This window comes from Pongo pygmaeus, chromosome 16 (assembly GCF_028885625.2).
Source record: "Pongo pygmaeus isolate AG05252 chromosome 16, NHGRI_mPonPyg2-v2.0_pri, whole genome shotgun sequence".
Lineage (NCBI taxonomy): Eukaryota > Metazoa > Chordata > Mammalia > Primates > Hominidae > Pongo > Pongo pygmaeus.
The window spans coordinates 39,082,721-39,104,264 of NC_072389.2; the positions used below are offsets into that span (position 1 = coordinate 39,082,721).

Sequence of the window (21,544 nt, forward strand, 5' to 3'; positions counted from 1 at the left end):
AAAGTATTAAAGTATTTATTTCTGGCACCTCAACACACACATATGTGCACACACGCACACAGACACACACAGGGCTTCTAACAAAAGAAAAAAAGATTCAAAGAGAACTAATCCAGTGCCGTAATAAGTTAGTCAGTAGCTTCTATCAGATACAAATTATTATGTGTCACTATGGTCTTTATTGCTCCCTTTGATACTTCAGAGTGTATCGGGAAATAGTGACATCTGAATAGAAAACACCTTTGCAACCACTTAATTTCTAGAAAAAGGCTATTTAAGTCATGCTATGGTGTGGTTAGGATCAAATGACCTACGTAACCTCTCTAGAGGTCACTTGCCCAGTGCTGTAAAAAGTAATCACTACTTTTTCTGGAAAAAAAATTAAAAAACCAACAATGACTTAGTACCTACTCTTCCAGAAAACACATGCCAGTGGTATCGATTTATGAGCGAGCTATTTTCCATCCCAGCAGCAGTTTAAAACAAAGACAGTAACACTATTAAGAATGACAAAACCTGGAAACCATATTCTGCAAATGACAGATAGCCAGAAAACAAAAAAGCTCTGAATGAATTCATGCAATGAACCATCTTACTAAGAAACAAAGGTGCTATGATCTTAGCTGTCCTCAAAACGGAGTGTGCACATACCTACAGGTTCAGAAAGATTTTCCAAGGAGTATATGAGCAGTATGTTTTTCAGGGAATCAACTTCCAGATATTCAAGATCCAAGGTCTTTCCCAAAAGCAGTCTACCCTAGAAGGCACCTGAAGACAGCACAACTGCTTTTCAGCCATTCTCAATCTGGCTGTATTCCTCAAGCCTCAACAATAGGACAATTTTAAATATAGATGTTGAGGAAGTGTAACTCTAAAGAACATGTAATATGTCCTTTTGCAAATCAGGTAGTTCCAATTATTTGCTTTCAATCAAAGTGATGGAGAACCTAATACAGGCATCACTTGACAGATTCTTAAAATACTTGAAAAATAATTTTTTGGCATATAAGTAGAGATATTTAATGAACTGAGTGACATTGATATGGCAAAACTCCAGCATTCCCATCTACCTATTTATGTGAACAATGTTTCTCAATCCTTACATCTATAAAATCAAAAATTGGGAAAAGAATTGATACTGAATCCTATCTCGTGCAGGCAATAAGTAATATTCATCCATGGATACTCAAACTCATTAGGGAAAATGAGACTCATTTACAATGAAGTTTTACCTTTATGTTTAATAATTGCAAGGCCGGGCACAGTGGCTCACGCCTGTAATCCTAGAACGTCAGGATGCAGAGGCGGGCGGACTGCCTGACCTCAGGAGTTTAAAACCAGCCTGAGCAACATGGTGAAACCCCGTCTCTACTAAAATACAAAAAATTAGCTGGGTGTGGCGGTGTGCACCTGTAGTCCCCAGCTACTCAGGAGGCTGAGGCAGGAGAATTGCTTGAACCCAGGAGGCGGAGATTGCAGTGAGCCGAGATCGTGCCACTGCACTCCAGCCTGGGTGACAGAGCGAGACTCTGTCTCAAAAAAAAAAAAAAAAAAAATTGCAAATCAAAATAACTGTATACATTAATCGATGTAATCTTAATTCAATCTAAAAGAAAAAATAGCACCCAAGCCTATAGAGTTATATAACATTTTTATGTCAACATTTATTACAGAAAGACATGAAATGGTAACCACTAAAAAATTTTCAAGTATGAAAATATATTATGTTGAATAAGGTTCTGTGGGAGATGGGGAATTACAATACAAGTAAAAAAGAATAAGAAACAACGGAAATCTTCACACTACTGAAGAGTTGGGTTTGGTTTTTTGTTTTTTGTTTTGAGATGGAGTCTCATTCTGTCTCCAGGGTAGAGAGCAGTGGCATGATTTCAGCTCACTGCAACCTCTGCCTCCCAAGTTTAAGCGATTCTCCCACCTCAGCCTCCCAAGTAGCTGGGATTACAGGCACGCGCCACCATGCCCAGCTAACTTTTGTATCTTTAGTAGAGAGGGGTTTCATGATGTTGGCCAGGATGGTCTCAATCTCTTGACCTTGTGATCCGCCCACCTCAGCCTCCCAAAGTGCTGAGATTACAGGTGTGAGCCACCGCGCCCAGCCTAAAGAATTTATTAATGTGATTTTTAAATGGCTAAAGGCAAATATCAAATCACTCTAGTATTTAAAATCCATCCAGAGCCAAGTGTGGTGACTCACATCTGTAACCTCAGCACTTTGGGTGGCTGAGGCAGGAGGACTGCTTGAGCCCAGGAGTTTGAGACCAGCCTGGGCAAGACAGTGAGACCATCTATACAAAATATAAAAATATTAGTTGGGTATGGTGGTTCACGCCTGTACTCCCACCTACTCAGGAGGCTGAGGTGGGAGGATCCCTTGAGTACAGCAGTTGAAGGCAGCAGTGAGCTTTGCTCACACTACTGCACTCCAGCGTGAGCAACAAAGTGAGACCCAGTTTCTTTAAAAAAAAAAAAAAAAAAGAAAAGAAAAGAAAAAAGAAAAAAATCAATTTATAAAAATTGTGTGAGTTTTATTTAAAAAGTCAATATATACAATATGTTGGAAATTTTATATTTTTAAATTCTCTGATCCATTGATAAAAATGTGTTAGATATAAACTTTAAAGTACATTGTACATGGTTTCCCAAAATTTTTTTAGGCAGAATACAAGCAAAAAAGTTCAGTTGTCTGTGTTGATATTGAAAATATGTAAGTGAAATAGTGGTCAGTGAGAAAAGCAACTTAAAAACAGAATATGTTAACAAGGATAAGGATGCCAAAATAATTACAGTGTGTGTGCAATGGTTTACAGCAGGAGGAGAGGTCAATTTCATGGATTACCAAGAACTAATCTTAAAGCAATCTTCTGTTGGGACACTTAAGCACATTCAGTTTCTAACCAAATTTGCTTCAGGCTTGCTGGAAAAAAAAGGAAAATAAAGTCTAGAGGCTGTCATTTCAGTTTGAGCTTTTAACAGGCTCTCAGTCTCTAGCTGGCTGACATGTTGCTGGTGGCTACTTTGAGCAACAGTGAAGGAGCAAGTCCTTAGACACCTGCTTGTAACTGATCTGACACCATTTCTTCCCTCCAGGTTCACACTAAACTTGAATAGAAAATGAGAGATTTCCTTTTTACCAAGTGAAATGAAAATATCAAAGGCATCAGGTATTAATTACTACTCAGGCTTTATTTACAAAGCAGAAGTCTGCTCAGAATTAAATGCCTCCAGATACTACTTTTTAGTACAGCTATAAACACCTGTCTCATCTTTTATTGAATATAAATCATTTTAAAAGGAATATGAAAAGCTGCAATATAAACATGGAGCAAGAAAGCAAAGGTCTGCTAACACCCACAATAACTGAAGATGGTATCAATATTACCTTAAAACCTTACGACCATACTAAAACATCAGTCAAAAAAATAATCAGGCATGTGAAAGAATCACTCAACAGTCCTCCACACACCCCTTTTTCAAATCTCAAAGTCATTCCAGGAGCAGTTTAGAGCAGCAGTCAAAAGAACAGGCTCTGGAGTGAAAATGCTAGGGTGGAATCCAGGCTCAGCAGTTTTCTGGTTGAGTGATATTAAAAAGTTATTTCACCTTTCCTAACTGTGAGTTATTTAACGGTGCCTCAGCTGTCTCATCTTATATTAAGTACTCAACAAATATGAATTACTGTTATTACTACAGGAAGGAAAAAAGAAAAAAATTCCAAAGACTGCCAACAGGTCTTGTCTTCCTCTCTGCTAACAGCCCATCACAAAGATAAATACTAAACAATCCTAGTATTGGGGGGAGTGATAGGGGGATTATTTATTCATTTAGTTAGTAAGTTAGTTATTTGAGACAGAGTCTCACTCTATTGCCCAGGCTGGAGTGCAGTGGCAGAATCACAGCTCACTGCAGCCTCCACCTCCGGGGCTCAAACAATCCTGCTGCTTCAGCCTCCCTTGTAGCAGGGACTACAGACACACCCCGCCATGCTCGGCAGTTTTGTATTTTTTTTATAGAGGAGGGGTCTCATTATGTTGCCCAGTCTGGTCTCGAACTCCCAGACTCAAGTGACCCACCCACCTCAGCCTCCCAAAGTGCTGGGATTACAAGCGTGAGCCACCACACCCAGCCAGTTTTGTTTTTTTTTTTTAAGTTAATGATTGTATCTAGTACAATAATGCTTCTAGTGAGTATTCTGTGAAGATAATTATGCTCACCCATAATCGGTAAGCTTACAGCTCCGACCATTTACAGAAGGAAGGATTTAAGAGCAAGAGACTAAGAGATGTACTCAACTTAGTACTCAACTAAGTTACCTTGGAGTATTACATAGCTATCTAGAAGTTGGTTAGTTTGATTTTGTTTTCCATTTGTATGCAGTGGTCCAAAATAGAAAGCAAAGGTGTACACAAAATTGGTTTCTGAAGGTGGACAACTGGTCTTTACATGGCCGGGAGTCTATTATGATTTTTTTTTCCTTTGATCATTTCAGTTACTCTCTCCTTGGGGCACAAATGCACCATGGGATATGAGAACAAGAAGGCTTCAGGAAAGTCAATCAATCTTGTCTCATGTAATGGTTAAGCACCAAAAATGGTGTCCTAGCAAGACCAAATACAAACAGTACTTCAGAATCTGAGAAATGCAAGGAACTTAGAGATGACCAATCCAAACCAAAATTAAGGAACAATCTGCCCAACATCCCTTCCTCCAGCTTTGGCTGAAAACATGATGATGAAGGGATAAGACCAACTCGACAAAACAAAAAGCCTAGAATTTTAACAGAATGTGTTACAATACTGTCTTAAATTTTTTAAAGTCTTGTATTATTCTTTCTTTTAATGATATACCCTCATGACCAGGCGCAGTGGGTCACACCTGTAATCCCAGCACCTTGGGAGGCCGAGGCGGGTAGATCACCTGAGGTCAGGAGTTCAAGACCAGCCTGACCAACATGGTGAAACCCCATCTCTATTAAAAATACAAAATTAGCCGGGCAAGGTGGCTCATGCCTGTAATCCCAGCTACTTGGGAAGCTGAGGCAGGAGAATCGCTTGAACCTGGGAGGCGGAGGTTGCAGCAAGCCAAGATCATGCCATTGCACTCCAGCCTGGGCAACAAGAGCAAAACTCCATCTCAAAAAAAAAAAAAAAAAAAAAGATACACCATCATTTCACCCAATTTAATTCAACAGAGATTAACAAAAGAGAAGCACCTTCACTCACTCAATTCAACTTAAAGACGCTTATTAGTAAAATCCTGTGCGCCAGACACCATAGTTAATACCAAAGGTACCATTACTACAATTACTCTTAAAGCACGATCTCTGCAGCCAAGGAATATCCACTTTGTTCTCAGTAAAGTGGTGATTGGTTCACGAAAAAATAAGAGATAAATACTGTTGACTCAAGGGCAGCTTTATATAAATCCCAGCTCTGCCACTAGCTGTGAAAGCTGAGGCAAGTCAGTTAACCTGTAAAAATAAAGATTACTCTACATATATATGTATATATAAATAATATATAACATTGTAGTTAATATATAATTACATACTATTATATTACATAATTCTGCATTACATATATATTACATATATATAATACAGTTATAAGAACAAAATGTGATATATAGTGGGCACTAGGTTGGTCTTAGTTTCTGTCATTTACCTTAGTTTCTGTCAGTTTACTCCAGGTAAACTGACCCTAAAAATGTTTTTATATCTCATTCAAGTTTTGCCTATTACCTCCCTTAATCCTAACAAGATTTAAGTTTGTTACATTTAAATTTAAGTTTAATACTTTTTTTCTAGCTCTGTATTGCTGTATACAACTACTCTCTTTAGGGATATCTTATCTGCTATGCCCTCAAGATATTATAAATACTTCAGTAAAAGCAAATTTTGCCTCATTCAAAAAAGAATTTTTTAAATCTGTATGCATAAGAATGCAGAATATAAAGATGGTCTTGTCCTACAGATGTTAAGGTAACAGAACAGCTCATAAAAAGACAGTCCTCTAACTCCTTTAGCTGAGATATGATTAGGTTTGCCCCCATATATATCATCCCCTGCTCCAATCTCCGAAAACTTCCTTCTATGAATGTGTCAGTAAGACCGATGATATTGCTATTAAAACTCAGAACTTGACTGCTCATTTATAAATTGAAAATTCAAAACGACAAAGGCCAGTGCTCCCTGATTTCTACACATATAGGCATAATAAAAGAGAACTACGCTATTACAAAGAACTATGCATCTGGTCCCGCCCCCAAATACTAAAGTCCAGTCGTAGGGGTCATTCTTTCACTCAACAAACTTTTTATTATGCGCCTACTGTGTAGTAGGCATTGCACAGTTAACAAACAGACCAAAAAATCCCTTCCCTCCTAATAACAGGAGCGTGCCCGTAGAGTAAAGGCTGCCCAGGGACCACGTCCTGGCCGCGCCTCCGTCCCATAGTGGTAATCGTACAGACAGCCCAGCCGGCCCACGGGCCGCCGAGACTTGCAGCCCCAACACACGGCCTTGGCCTCTGGGTTCCTAACCCGGACCCTGGGGCAGGCTGGGAAGCCCTCCTACCCCAGTCTCCCGCCAGCCCGGCAGGAGGCCACAAACGGAGCCAAGCGCATACCCAGGCGCGCCCCCGCCACCATCCGCCAGTCCCGCGCAGGCGCCGCCGCCGCCGCCGCCACCGCCCCTCTGGCGCGCGCCTAGCACGCTTTTTTGCGGCTCTTGACTGGCGGCCTCGGCCCCACTTGCCCCGGTTACACGCGGTCCCAGCCCTACCAGCCGTCGCCTCTTACCGGCGCGCTGGCCCCTAGGTCCCAGCCTCTCGGCTCCCGGCGGCTGCCTCGCGGGGCGCCTCCTCCTCCTCGGCCTCGGCGAGCGCCGCGGAAGCCCCGGCCACGGCCCCGGCGTCCGCCTCCGTCCCCGCCGCCGCCTCTGGCTACCGCCGCTGCGGCTCCGGGCCGCTCGCTGTGGCGATCTCCGCCAGGCCGGCCGCGGCCCGGCCGCCGCCCACGGCCTCCCCGAGCTGCTCGCTCCGCCTGCATCTGGCCGTCGCCGGCGGTGCTGAGCGCGCGGGAGCCGAGCCGCGGCAGAGACGGCCTGGCCCCACCGGAAGCGGGCCGCACGGAGGAGCCGCGAGCGAACGGCGCCGGGTAGCAGCGAGGCGCGGGGTGTGGGGCCAGGGATCGAGGCCGGCCGCGGCGGGGCGGGGCGGCCGGCGTCCCGCAGGTGGGGCCGGAACCGGGACCGCTGCTGGAGGGCCGGACCGATGGGAGCTGGAAGTGGTGGGGGTCTGCAGCGGGGCGGGGGGGTTCTCAAGATATCAGAGATAGGTTGGGGGAGGGACCGTGCTAAGTGCAAGGACGAGTCATAAAATAAAATTTGTATGATGTGAACTTTCGGGAAAAAAAAAGTTTAAACGTGTTTATTTGCGTAAGAAAAGGTCTAAACAAATACATACTAAAATGTTAGTGGTTAACTGCTGAGATTTCCAGTGAGTTAATTTTTTTTCCTCCGTTTAATCTAATTTTCAGCAACGAATGTGTATCATTTTAAAACTATACCGAAGTCAGGGTTCAGGAGGTGTGGCTGTAAAGACAGAGTTTGTGTCTGGTGAGAGGTGGACTGCAGCACGTGGGAGAGAGAACAGTGCGAAACTGGGAGATGGCTAGAAAGGGCGTCAAAGTCCTCAGCAGAATTTCTGTAGAAATGACTACTACAGCTGAATTTATTGAGCACATGAGTATTTCATTCTCATAACAGCTCTATGAGGTAGGGATAACTGTTATCCTTATTCTGCAGTGAGGTAACAGCCTTGGAAAGGTTAAAAAAAACTTGCCTAAAGTGAATAACTAGGTAGTGGTGGAACTGGCATTCTAAGGCAGTCTCACTCCAGTCCCTTCTTTCAACCAAGGAGAAAACAGGAAGGGGAACAGTTGGTTACACAAATGCATGGAAGCAGTTTTTAACTTGGGACTGAAACCACGTGAAAATAATGAAAGCAAGGGCTAAAATGTCAGCCTAGCAGAACAAGTGTTTTCTTCCCTCTCAGTACTTTCTGGTTCTTTCCTATTTCCATACATAGTTAATACTTTTCATTGCTTCTGATTGCCTACTCTGCATCAGGCACAGTGCTATGTCCTGAAATTAAAAACAAAAACAAAAAAAAACCTTGCCCCTCCCCTCAAGTAGCTCACTGCCCACAAGGAAGATAATCTAGTCCTGTGAATAGATTATTACAGTACAGTGTTGCTGAGTGCAGTGGGAGATTCAAGGTCAAGGCCCAAAGAAGAAAAGTTTAATTATGTTTAAACGGGTTATCCAAGGCTTCATGAGAAATAGACCCCTGAGCTAAAGCCTAATGGTTGAGTAGGAGTTTGCCTGGTTGGTAAGTGGGAGTAGGGGCGCCTTCCAGACAGGGGGAGCTATTGAAGGATTGTCAACTCCAGAGAAACAGTCTTAAAAATAGTAACACTTGTAGAGGACTTATATGCACCAAACACTATTCTACATACTTCTCATATCACTTCATTTGAGACTAATAGCTGGCCTACGAGATATGCTAGTGTTATCTCCATTTTACAGATCAGGGATCTAAAACAGATGTTCAGTAACTTCCAAGATTACACAGTTACAGGCCAGGTGTGTGGCTCATGCCTGTAATCCCAGCATTTTGGGAGGCTGTGGCGGGTGGATTGCCTGAGACATGAGTTCAAGACCAGCCTGGGCAACATGGTGAAACCCCATTTCTACAAAAATTAGCTGGGCATGGTGGTATATGCCTATAGTCCCACTACTTGGGAGGCTGAGATGGAGAACCATTTGAGCCCAGGAGGTTGAGGCTGTAGTGAGCTGTGATCATACATGGGCAACAGAAGGAGACTGTCTCAAAAAAAAAAAAAAAAGATTTCAACATATGAATTTTGAGGGAGATGAACATTTAGACCATAGCAGTGGGGAAGGCGCATGGAAGAATGTGGTTAAATATCTACCAGCATATCACTGGTCTGGCCTCTCACCAAGTTGAAGATCCACACATTAATCTCAAACTAGACATTTGCACAAATCAGAGTTTCTCAATGTTGGCAAATTTAGGGCTGGATAAAATTTTGTGGTGGCAGCTTATCCTGTGCATTGTACAATATTTAACAGCATCCCTGGCCTCTACCCACTAGATGCCGGAATCAACCCCTCTCCCCCTCATTAAGACAACCAAAAACATCTCCAGACATTGCCAAATGTTCCCTGAGAGGCAATCACCCTGGATGAGAACCACTAGCACAGATAGATTGGTGCAAAAGGTACATTTTAGTATCTAAGGAGCTACCGATGTAATTTATCCAAAAATTTATCCAGCCCTAAATTTGCCAACATTGAGAAACCCTGATTTGGAAAAATGTCTGGTATGAGATTAATATGTACATCTCCGATGTAGTGAGAGACGAGACCAGTGGGAAATAGGGCTTTAAGGAACTATATAACTATCCCTCGAGAAGCCTCCAAAATTATGAGGTTGAAAAGATCAGTGGCTTTCAGATTAAGCCAGTGTTATTAGGGCACATTCACTATGCTTGATACTTTCAACTAGTCAGTGTAAGACTCAGTAACACTTTTGAAAGGTATGCCATTTTAGAGATAGATTGGTTTGTGGATGATGCTAAGTTTTTTTAACATTTATTTTGCACCTGATACTATTCTAAGCACTTTCCACATACTAACTCATTAAATCTTCAAAATATCCCTATGAAATAAACACTATTATTATTCCTATTTTACAGATGAGTTGCAAAAAAGTTAAATAATTTGCTCAAGCTAATAAGTAACAGAACTGGGATTTATACCAGTACAGTCTAGTTCCAGAATCCATGCCTGTAAGTCTATTCTGCAGATGCCCTCAGCAGTCCGGGGGCTATGTTACTCTCCATCTATTCATTCAAGGCTTGTTTTTCTCAATTCAACCAAGAGTGTTTAGGATATGGAAAATTCTGAGGTCCCCCTTCTAGCACTTCCTAATTAGCGGACGCAACTAGCCGAAGTTCTTTCAACAAGGATATGGTATATGCTGTCCTCGTGTGATTCTGGTCCAAAAATGTGTTATTAAGGTTTAAAAATACCACACAAGTACCTCCTGCATTTTGAGCAACCAGAGACCTTTGGATTGCATAAATAACAAAGGGAAGGAATCTTTTCTGGTATTGCTTTTACTTGATAGTCCTGATTTTAAACATATGCCATTGCATGAATAAAAAATTCAGTTTTCCCTTAGGTAGAACTCATGAGAATTCATGAGTATCAAAACCAAAGTGCTGAATTATATAGGTAGCTCCTTAGAAACAAAACTGTACTTTTTGCATATTTTTAATACATATATGACCTAAGGTTTTTGGGGTTTTTTTGGGGTTTTTTTGTTTGTTTGTTTGTTTGTTTGTTTTGAGACAGAGTTTCGCACTTGTTGCCCAGGCTGGAGTACAATGACGCAATCTCGGCTCACCACAACCTCTGCCTCCCGGGTTCAAGTGATTCTCCTGCCTCAGCTTCCTGAGTAGCTGGGATTACAGGCATGCACCACCACACCCGGCTAATTTTTTTGTATTTTTAGTAGAGACGGGGTTTCTCCATGTTGGTCAGGCTGGTCTCAAACTCCCGACCTCAGGTGATCCGCCCGCCTCAGCCTCCCAAAGTGCTGGGATTATAGGCGTGAGCCACCGCGCCCTGCAACCTAAGTTATTTTTTAAATAAAATGGTAGCCAATTCCGTAAGGTAGTTGTTCTCAAAATGTGGGCCAGAAACATAGCATCACCTGGGAACTTGTTAGAAATGCAAATTCAGAATTAAAACTCTGGGGATGAGGCCCAGCAATCTGTGTTTTAATAAACCTGCCAGTTGATTCTGATGCATCCTCAACTACTGTGTCAAGGTAGCATCTGAAGCCTTCAAACATCACAAGAAACCCAGTAATTCCTAGTCTAAGACTATGGATCAGCCACGTGCAGTGGCTCACGCCTGTAATCCCAGCACTTTGGGAGGCCGAGGCAGGCAAATCACAAGGTCAGGAGATTGAGACCATCCTGGCTAACACAGTGAAACCCCATCTCTACTAAAAACACACACAAAAAAAATTAGCCTTGTTTGGTCGTGGGTGTCTGTAGTTCCAGCTACTCAGGAGGCTGAGGCAGGAGAATCGCGTGAACCTGGGAGGCAGAGCTTGCAGTGAGGCCAGATCACGCCACTGCACTACAGCCTGGGCGACAGCGTGAGACTCTGTCTCAAAAAAAAAAAAAAAAGACTGGATCTCGTAGGCTCTCACTGTTTGACGAAAAGTAGATGTTATGATAGGATTTAGAAAAAAATGCACTGTCCTCTCGCAAATATGAAGTTTGTGGGAAAAGTACATCTTCCTGATTCTTCTCTTCATAGGCAAGCAGATTTTCTACAGTTTAGCTAGTTTCTCACGCTTAATATATAAACAATGCAAACTGGAAAACACATAAGTTTCTCAGAAAGATGTCTTCATTTACTATGTTGTTTTGAACAGCCCCATCTACTACTGAGGGTGCTCACCAGCTATAGCGGGAAGGACTCTGGCATGAGCTATTCTTTCAGCCTGGAATCCACAGCCTGTACTCTGGTGGAGAAAAGGGAAAGTGAAGACCTTCCCAGGTCATAAGGGTACTTTGACTTGAAGGGCTGGAGTCATGGTGAGAGAACTCCTGAAAATGAATGGAGCAAACTCCCAAAATACAGAATACATGACAATATGTTCTCCTCTCTCCTTCCACCCTCACTCTCAGCTGCTGACTTTGCTTTCTATTTTGTGAAGAAATGAAAGCAACCAGAAAAGAATTTCCAGTGTTGCCATTACCACAACTCCCAGCCTACTTGTATCTGTACCTATATTGTCTGCCTTCCTTCCTGTTAGTATAGAGGGGTCTCTGTCCCAGTCCAAGGCCAAGGCCTCTATTACTGCACTAGATCTTATCTGTGATCACCTGCTTGGGGACATCTTTCCAGCAAAAGCTCCCACTCTCCCCTGCACATCAGTTTTTACCTTCTAATGAATCATTCACATTAGCATACAAGCATGCTGTATTTTCGCCCTTTAAAAAAAATGAAAAAAAGAAACTTCTTGGCCTTACACCCTAATCCATTTTCTGCATCATTTCTCTACTCCTTTTTACAGCAAAGTTCCTCAGAAGAGTCATTTACAGCACTGTCTCCAATTCTCCTTCTCCCATTCACTATTTCATCCACTCCTCAAGCCTTTTGTACCCACCACTTCACCAAAACAACTTAGCAAGTTTCACTGTGATTTCCATCTAACCAAATCCAATGGTCAGGTCACCAACCTAATCTTACTTGATTTATCAGTCTCATTTGATACAGTTGATTACTCCTTCCTCCTTGAAACATTTTATTGTTGTTGTTTCCAGAACAATACACTACCGTTAGGAATTTAAAGATATATGTAATCCTTGCCCAAGGTTTGTGGGGAAGACTTGGGCAACAGTCAATGGCTTCTGTACCTCCAGATTCTCACATAACTTTGTTTACGACAGTATTTCCCAGACTTTTTCATGTCTTGGCACACATAGAAAATGGTAATATTTGGCCGGGCGCGGTGGCTCACGCCTGTAATCCCAGCACTTTGGGAGGCCGAGGCGGGCGGATCACGAGGTCAGGAGATCGAGACCATCCTGGCCAACACGGTGAAACCCCGTCTCTACTAAAAATACAAAAAAAAAATTAGCCCGGCGTGGTGGCGGGTGCCTGTAGTCCCAGCTACTCCGGAGGCTGAGGCAGGAGAATGGCATGAATCCGGGGGGCGGAGCTTGCAGTGAGCCGAGATCGTGCCACTGCACTCCAGCCTGGGAGACAGCGAGACTCTGTCTCAAAAAAAAAAAAAAAAGAAAAAAAAAAAAGAAAATGGTAATATTTGCCCAGTACTCTGGAATAACAAGACAATACTGCTCCCAACAGAAGGGGACCCACCTAGCCAACCCCATAGCCTGTGGCAGGAGTGGACAGTGTATGCGTTAAATGGGTCCAGTTTATGCCTTCATGTAAAGCAGGTCCACCTATTTTCCTGTCTTATAGCAATACAGTAATTTGGCCAGGCGCAGTGGCTCACGCCTGTAATCCCAGCACTTTGGGAGGCCGAGGCGGGCGGATCACGAGGTCAGGAGATTGAGACCATCCTGGCTAATACGGTGAAACCCCGTCTCTACTAAAAATACAAAAAATTAGCCGGGCATGGTGGTGGGTGCCTGTAGTCCCAGCTACTCGGGAGGCTGAGGCAGGAGAATGGAGTGAACCCGGGAGGCGGAGCTTGCAGTGAGCCGAGATCGTGCCACTGCCCTCCAGCCTGGGCGACAGAGCGAGACTCCGTCTCAAAAATTAATAATAATAAAAAATAAAGTAATTTAATGACCTCAGTAACAGACCTCTCTGTCACCTGAATTTGGTCTAAAAACTCAACTTTATTCTTACATTCTCTTTTTCTTAGCACTATAAAGATGAACTCTTTTAGTTCAAGGACTATCGTAGATCTCTTTTATATGCCCCACAGCAGCTGGCACACTAGTGAACACAAAGTATGTTCTAAAGAACATGTCACATTGAAATCCTGCTCTGGATATTATTGCTTCAGAGGTATTAAGAAGTCATTTCTTAATCACCACCTTATCTTCAGTCAGCAATTTGATTCTACCAATCAAAAGGAATTAGATATACCTTACTTTAAAATATTCACCAAAAAAATGCAAGTCCAGAACCTCCCTTATTCATTCACACATTCTTTCACTGCAAGTCCTTCCTCATATCTAACACAGTGGTACCCCATGTGCTTTAAGCCACTTTGTCTTGATTTGTTCTTGAAAAGGAAGGAGGGAAAGAGTCACTCATCAATATTCTACATAACAATATGAGCTGGTTATCATGATGTCCCAATATCACTGGATTGTAGATGCCATTAAAGTTTTCCACTGTAGTTGCTATAGAAACAATGAAGAGTAACAAGGACAGGTTCAGGCATAAAGCTTCTCAGAAAAAAATAAAGGTGTTTCAGAAAACGAAGGCCTAACCTCACCTTAGGAAAAGCCTCAAAAGTTGGCAAGGCCACTCGACAGGAAAAGGAATTCATTTGGTACACAGGGTTACCTTCTTTGATTCTTATGTTGCTTTGCTTCATTTGTAATGTATTGACAGCAAAGAACAAGAAACAATCGGCCAAGGTTGGAAACACAGAGGCTTTTATTACTGTGGGAGTCCTTTGTCTTATGTAGTGGTAGAAAATAAACCTGGGAAGATTACTGCTCTCTCTTAATGCTCGTATCCTAAAAATAAACATACTCTAGATGGTGGGATGAAAAATGGGAACTGTTAAAGTTTGAGTAATCAGGAAAGAGCTCAAAAGGATCCACACTCCCAGATAACCACTTATATTTCATTTGCCTCTGCAACTTTCCTCAAAAATAAGTTACCCTTTCAAAAACACAATCAATGATTGAAGAAGTTTATTGTGGAAAACATTCAGGCTGGAAACTCAGTTTTCATACTCAACTATCATCCAAAAAAGAAATCAATCCATCAGCCATGGAACCTACCTTATGTCCCAAATCTTTTTGTGGAAAGATCTGTCCAGCAGCCTAGGAATCAGGAAAAGTCATTCTCCCAAAAAGTGAGGCAGGAAAAAAAAAAAAAAAAAAAAAAAAAACGGGAAAAAGAGAAGGCAGAAAATCTCTAAAGGCTAATTGTATTAATTTCAAACAGGAGAAAAAAATTTTTTTAACTCAAGTGAATTTTGGAAGGCAGAGGGGGATTCAAATGTTACTGCGCATTGCAGTTGGAAAATTCCAATTTAACAGCCCCTTTGTGAGCGATCATTCCCCTTTTCTAGGAACTCAGGAAATCATTCTCAACCTTGCAACTTAAAATATGGTACATGGATCAGTAGCATCAAGAATACTCAGGAGATTTTCAGAAATGTGCTATTGTGAAATATGGCCAAGATGGCGGATTAGAAGCAGCAGCAGCCTGCAGCACTCATGCAAAGGAATGAAAGGTGTGAGTGAATACAGCATCTTCAACTGAAATATCCAGGTTCTCGCTTTGGGACTAATTGGGCAAACAACTTGACCCACAGAAAACAAAGAAAAGCAGGGTGGGGTGACGGCCCACCTGGGAGCAGCACAGAGCCAAAGGAACCCCCACCTCCAGCCAAGGGAAGCGGTGAGTGATTGTGCGACCCCACCGGGGAAACCGCATTTCTCCCACAGGTCTTTGCAACCCATGGAACAAGAGATCTTGTGAGCCCATACCAGCAGAGCCTTAGGTCCAACACACAGAGCTGTGCGGAGTTTCAGCAGAGCAGCCGCTCAGGCACACACACAGACCTAGCAGGGTTTTTTTGTTTTGGTTTTTTTGTTGGGTTTTTTTTTTTTGAGACGGAGTCTCGTTCCGTCGCCCAGGCTGGAGTGCAGTGGCACGATCTCGGCTCACTGCAAGCTCCGCCTCCCGGGTTCACGCCATTCTCCTGCCTCAGCCTCCCGAGTAGCTGGGACTACAGGCGCCCGCCACCATGCCCGGCTAACTTTTTGTATTTTTAGTAGAGACGGGGTTTCACCGTGTTAGCCAGGATGGTCTGGATCTCCTGACCTCATGATCCGCCCGTGTCAGCCTCCCAAAGTGCTGGGATTACAGGCGTGAGCCACCACACCTGGCGGAGACCTAGCAGTTTTACATACTCCAACCCTGGGATCCCTGGCAAGGCAGGAGGTCCATCTGCACATACCCCTAGGAAGAGGGCTGAAACCAGGGAGCCAAGCAGCATCTTTCTGCAGGCCCCACTTCCCCGGCACCTCACAAGATAAGACCCACTGACTTGGAGTTCCAGCCAGCCAACAGTAAAAGCTGGAGTCCGCCTGAGATAGAATTGAGCTCCCAGCGGGAGGATGACTGTTATCTGTGTGGTTCAGTTGACTCAGCCATTCTAGCTTGCGGCTTTGGAGAGTCCAAACAGTCCAGACAAGGAAAGGTCCTTCCCAAGGCAAGCACAGCTGCTTTGTCAGATAGTGGCCAGACTGCTTGTTTTGTCTTTGTTTTGTTTTGTTTTTGGAGATAGAGTCTCACTTTGTCACCCAGGCTGGAGTGCAATGGCGCAATCTCGGCTCACTGCAACCTCCGCCTCTTAAGCTCAAGTAATCCTCCCACCTCAGCCTCCCACACCCTGTTCCCCAGGATGAGGGGCTCTCCACACCAGATCCCAGAAATAAGAAATCAAAGGGTGCGTGGGAGAAGGGATGGGGTCAAACAATAGGACCAAGTGAGTGGAGTAGCTGGAACTACAGGCACACATCACCACGCCCAGCTCGTGTGTGTGTGTGTTTGTGTGTGTGTGTGTTTGGCAGAGACGGGGTTTCACCCTGTTGCCCAGGCTGGTCTGAAACTCCTGAACTCAAGCAATCCACTTGCCTCGGCTTTCCAAAGTGCTGGAATTACAGGCGTAAGCCACCACACCCAGCCAGACTGCTTCTTTAAGCAGGACCTGGATCCATTCCTCCTCACTGGGTGGGATCTCCCTGTGGGAGCTTCAGCCACTCCAGCCAGGGTTATATGGACAGAGCTCTGATCTTTCCCTGGGATGGAGCTCCCAGAGGGAGGGGCAGCCGCCATCTCTGTGGTTTGGTTGACTCAGCTGTTCCAGCCTGCTGGCTTTGGAGGGTCCAAATGGTCCTGACAAGGAAGGGTCCCCCACAACGCAGCACAGCTGCTTTGCCACATCATGGCCAGGCTGCTTCTTTAAGTGGGACCTGGATCCATACCTCCTCACTGGGCAGGACCTCCCTGCGGGGGTTTCAGCCACTCTAGCCAGGGTTATACAGACAGAGCTCTGATTTCTCCCTGGGATGGAGCTCCCAGGAGGAGGGGCAGCCACCCTCTCTACAGTTTGGTTGACTCAGCCTTTCCAGCCTGCTGGCTTTGGAGAGTCCAAACAGTCTGGACAAGGAATGGTCCCCCCACAGTGCAGCACACCTGCTTTACCAAAAAGCAGCCAGACTGCTTCTTTAAGCAGGTCCCCAATCCCATTCCTCCTGACTGACACCTCCCAACAGGAGTCTGTGGCCTAGGTATGTCTGGGCCAGCAACAGGTCAGTATCCTCCTGGGATGGAGCCTCCAAAGGAAGGAGCAGGCTGCCACCTTTGCCGTTTTGCATACCTGATGGTATGTTTTGCAGCATGCCACCAGGTATGAGAAAAACCGAGATGACTAGGGTCTGGAGTGGACCCACAGCAAACTGCAGCAGCCCTATGGAAGAGCTGTCTGACTGTTAAAAGAAAAACAAACAAACAGAAAACAACAACATCAACAAAAAAGACCCCACAAAAACCTATTTCAAGGTCAGCAACCTCAAAGATCAAAGGTAGATAAGCGCACAAAGATGAGACAGATTCAACACAAAAATGCTGAAAACTCAAAAAGACAAAGTGCTTTTCTGCCTCCAAATGACTGCACACCTCTCCAGCAAGGGCACAGAACTGGGCTGAGGCTGAGATGGCTGAATTGACAGAACTAGGCTTCTGAAAGTGGGTAATAACAAACTTCACTGAGCTAAAGGACCATGTTGTAACCCAATGCAAAGAAGCTATGAATCATGATAAAACAATGCAGGAGCTGACAGTCAGAGTAGCCAGTTTAGAGAGGAACATAACAGACCTGATGGAGCTGAAAAACACATTATGAGAACTTTACAATGCAATCACGAGTATCAATAGCAGAATAGACCAGTGGAGAAAAGAATCACAGAGTTTGAAGACTATTTTTCTGAAATAAGACAGGCATACAAGAATGGAGAAAAAAAAGAATGAAAAGGATCATGGGATTATGTAAAGCAAAACCTATGACTGATTGGGATACCTGAAAGAGACAGGGAGAATGGAACCGAGTTGGAAAACATATTCCAGGATATCATTCAGGAGAATTTCCCCAACCTAGCAAGACAGGCCAATGTTCAAATTGAAAAAATGCAGAGAACCTCAGTAAGATACTCCACAAGAAGATCAACCCCAAGACACACAATCATCAGATTCTCCAAGGTTGAAATGAAAGAAAAAATGTTAAGGGCAGACAGAGAGAAGGGCCATGTCACCTACAAAAGGAAGCCCATGAGACTAACAGCAGGCCTCTCAGTGGAAATCCTACAAGCTAGAAGAGATTGGGGCCAATAATCAACATTTTTTTTTTTTGAGACAGAGTCTCACTCCATCACTCCCAGGCTGGAGTGTAGTGGCATGATCTCAGCTCACTGCAACCTCTGCCTCCTGGGTTCAAGCAATTCTCTCATCTCAGCCTCCCGAGTAGCTGGGACTACAGGCACTTGCCATCACACCTGGCTAATTTTTGTATTTTTAGTAGAGATGGGGTTTCACCTTGTTGGTCAGGCTGGTCTTGAACTCCTGACCTCAGGTGATCCACCCACCTCAGCCTCCCAAAGTGCTGGGATTACAGGCATGAGCCCCCGTGCCTGGCCTCAACATTCTTAAAGAAAAGAATGTCCAGACCAGAATTTCAGATCCAGCCCAACTAAGCTTTATAAGTAAAGGAGAAATAAGATCCTTTGCAGACAAACAAATGCTGAGGGAATTTGTCACCATTGGGCCTGCCTTGCAAGAGCTCCTGAAGCTTCCATATTAAGCACTAAATATGGAAAGGAAAACCTGTTACCAGACACTACAAAAACACACTGAAGTACACAGACCAGTGACATTATGAAGCAACCACATAAAAATGTCTGCAAAATAACCAGCTAGCATCATGATGACAGGATCAAATTCACACATAACCATACTAACCTTCAACGTAAATAGGCTAAATGCCCCAATTAAAAGACACAGAATGACAAGCTGGATAAAGTGCCAAAACCCATCAGTATGCTGTCTTCAAGAGACTCATCTCACGGGTGAAGACACACGTAGGTTCAAAATAAAGGGATGGAGAAAAATTTACCAAACAAATGGAAAGCAGAAAAAAAGTAGGGGTTGCCATCCTAGCTTCTGACAAAACAGACTTTAAACCAACAAGATCAAAAAAGAGAAAGAAGAGCATTACATAGTGGTAAAGGGCTCGATTCAACAAGAAGAGCTAACTATCCTAAATATATACGCATGCAATACAGGAGCACCCAGATTCATAAAACAAGTTCTTAGATACCTACAAACAATAATAGTGGGAGACTTTAACACCCCACCGACTGTATTAGACAGATCACTGAGAGAGAAAATTAACAATGATATTCAGGACCTGAACTCAGTTCTGAATCAAGTGGACCTGATAGGTATTTACAGAACTCTACACCCCGAAACAACAGAATAAACATTCTTCTCATCACCCACAGAACTTACTCTAAAACTGATTACATAATCAGAAGTAAAACACTCCTCAGCAAATACAAAAGAATTGAAATAATAATAGTCTCTCAGACCACAGCACAATCAAATTAGAACTCAAGATTAAGAAATTCACTCACAACCACACAAGTACATGGAAACTGAACAACCTACTCCTGAATGACTCCTGGGCAAATAATGAAATTAAGACAGAAATCAAGAAGTTCTTTGAAACTGAAACAAAGAGACAAAGTACCAGAATTTCTGGGATGCAGCTAAAGCAGTGTTAAGAGGGAAATTTATAGCACTAAATGCTCATATCAAAAAGCTAGAAAGATTTCAAGTTAAAAACATCACAACAAAAAGAACTAGAGAATCAAGAGCAAACAAACTCCAAAGCTAGAAGATGACAAGAAATAACTAAGATCAGAGTTGAACTGAAGGAGATAGAGACAAGAAAAACACTTTCAAAAATCAACAAATCTAGGAGCTGGTGTTTTGAAAATAGGTAAAATAGATAAACCACTAACTAGACTAATAAGAAGAAAAGAGAGAAGAATCAAATAAACACAATCAGAAATGATAAGGGAGAAATCACCATTGACCCCACAGAAATCCAAACAATCATCAGAGAATACTATAAACACTTCTATGCACGTAAACTAGAAAATCTAGAAGAAATGGATAAATCCTGAACACATACGCCCTCCCAAGACTGAACCTAGAAGAAACTGAATCCCTTAATAGACCAATAATGGGTTCTAAAATTGAGGCACTAATAAATAGCCTACTAACCAAAAAAAGAAAAAAAAAAAAACCCAGGACCAGACAGATTTACAGCAGAATTCTACCAGAGGTACAAAGAGCCGGTACCACTCCTACTGAAACTATCTGAAAAAATTGAAAAGGAGGGACTCCTCCCTGATTCATTCTATGAAGCCAGCATCATCCTGATACCAAAGCCTGGCAGAGATACAACAACAAAAAAAGAAAAATTCAGGCCAACATCTTTGATAAACATTGATGCAAAAATCCTCAATAAAATTCTGGCAAATGAAATCTAGCAGCACATCAAAGAGTTTATCTGCCACAATCAAGCTGGCTTCATCCCTGGGATGCAAGGTTGGTTCAACATATGCAAATCGATAAATGCACTTCATCACATAAATAGAACTAAAGACAAAAACCACATGATTATCTCCACAGATGCAGAAAGGCTTTGATAAAATTTAAATCCCTTAATGTTAAAAACTCCGAATAAGCTAGGTATTGAAAAAACATACCACAAAATAATAAAAGCCATCTGTGACAGACTCACAGCCAATATCATACCAAATGGACAAAAGCTGGAAGCATTCCCCATGAAAAGCAGCACAAGACAAGGATACCCTCTCTCACCACTCCTATTCAACATAGTATTCAAAGTTCTGGCCAGGGCAATCAGGCAAGAGAAAGAAATGAAGGTAGTCAAATAGGAAAAGAGGACATCAAATTATCTTTATTTGCAGATAATATAATTCTATGTTCAGAAAGCCCCATCATTTCAGCCTGAAAGCTTCTTAAGCTGATAAGCAATTTCAGCAGTCTCAGGATGCAAAATCAATGTGCAAAAATTGCTAGCGTTCCTATACATCAACAACAGGAAAGCACAGAGCCAAATCATGAATGAATTCCCATTCACAATTGCTACAAAGAGAATAAAATACCTAGGAATACAGCTAACAAGGGAAGTGAAGGACCTCTTCAAGGAGAACTGCAAACCAATGCTCAAGAAAATCAGAGAGGACACAAACAAATGGAAAAACATCCATGCTCATGGATAGGAAGAATCAATATCATGAAAACAGTCATGCTGCCCAAAGTAGTTTATAGATTCAATGCTAATCTCATTAAACTACCATTGACATTCTTCGCAAAATTAGAAAAAAACTACTTAAAAATTCATATGGAACCAGGCCAGGTACAGTGGCTCAAACCTGTAATCCCAGCACTTTGGGAGGCTGAGGCGGGCAGATCACTTGAGATCAGGAGTTCGAGTCCAGCCTGGCCAACATGGCGAAACCCTGTCTCTACTAAAAATACAAAAATTAGCCAGGCATGGTGGCAGGTACCTACAATCCCAGCTACTCGGGAGGCTGAGGC

General features: G+C 43.1%; 2 protein-coding genes across 3 annotated transcripts in view; one reads left to right on the forward strand and one right to left on the reverse strand.

Annotated features, from left to right (window-relative positions):
* The window catches only part of AVEN (apoptosis and caspase activation inhibitor), a 174,718-nt gene extending 167,484 nt beyond the window's left edge, over positions 1 to 7,234 (reverse strand). The window contains exon 1 of the mRNA XM_054450485.2: positions 6,817 to 7,234. Within this exon, the coding sequence (XP_054306460.1) occupies positions 6,817 to 7,065 (249 nt within the window). The 5' untranslated portion in view covers positions 7,066 to 7,234. The remainder of the gene's footprint in view (positions 1 to 6,816) is intronic.
* The window catches only part of CHRM5 (cholinergic receptor muscarinic 5), a 101,983-nt gene that overhangs the window by 66,208 nt on the left and 14,231 nt on the right, over positions 1 to 21,544 (forward strand). The window contains exon 2 of one of the 2 annotated variants that reach the window (XM_054450482.2): positions 14,916 to 15,247. The exons of the other annotated variant lie outside the window; for it this stretch is intronic. The gene's annotated coding sequence lies outside the window, so the exon portion shown is untranslated. The remainder of the gene's footprint in view (positions 1 to 14,915; positions 15,248 to 21,544) is intronic. 2 annotated transcript variants of the gene reach the window in all.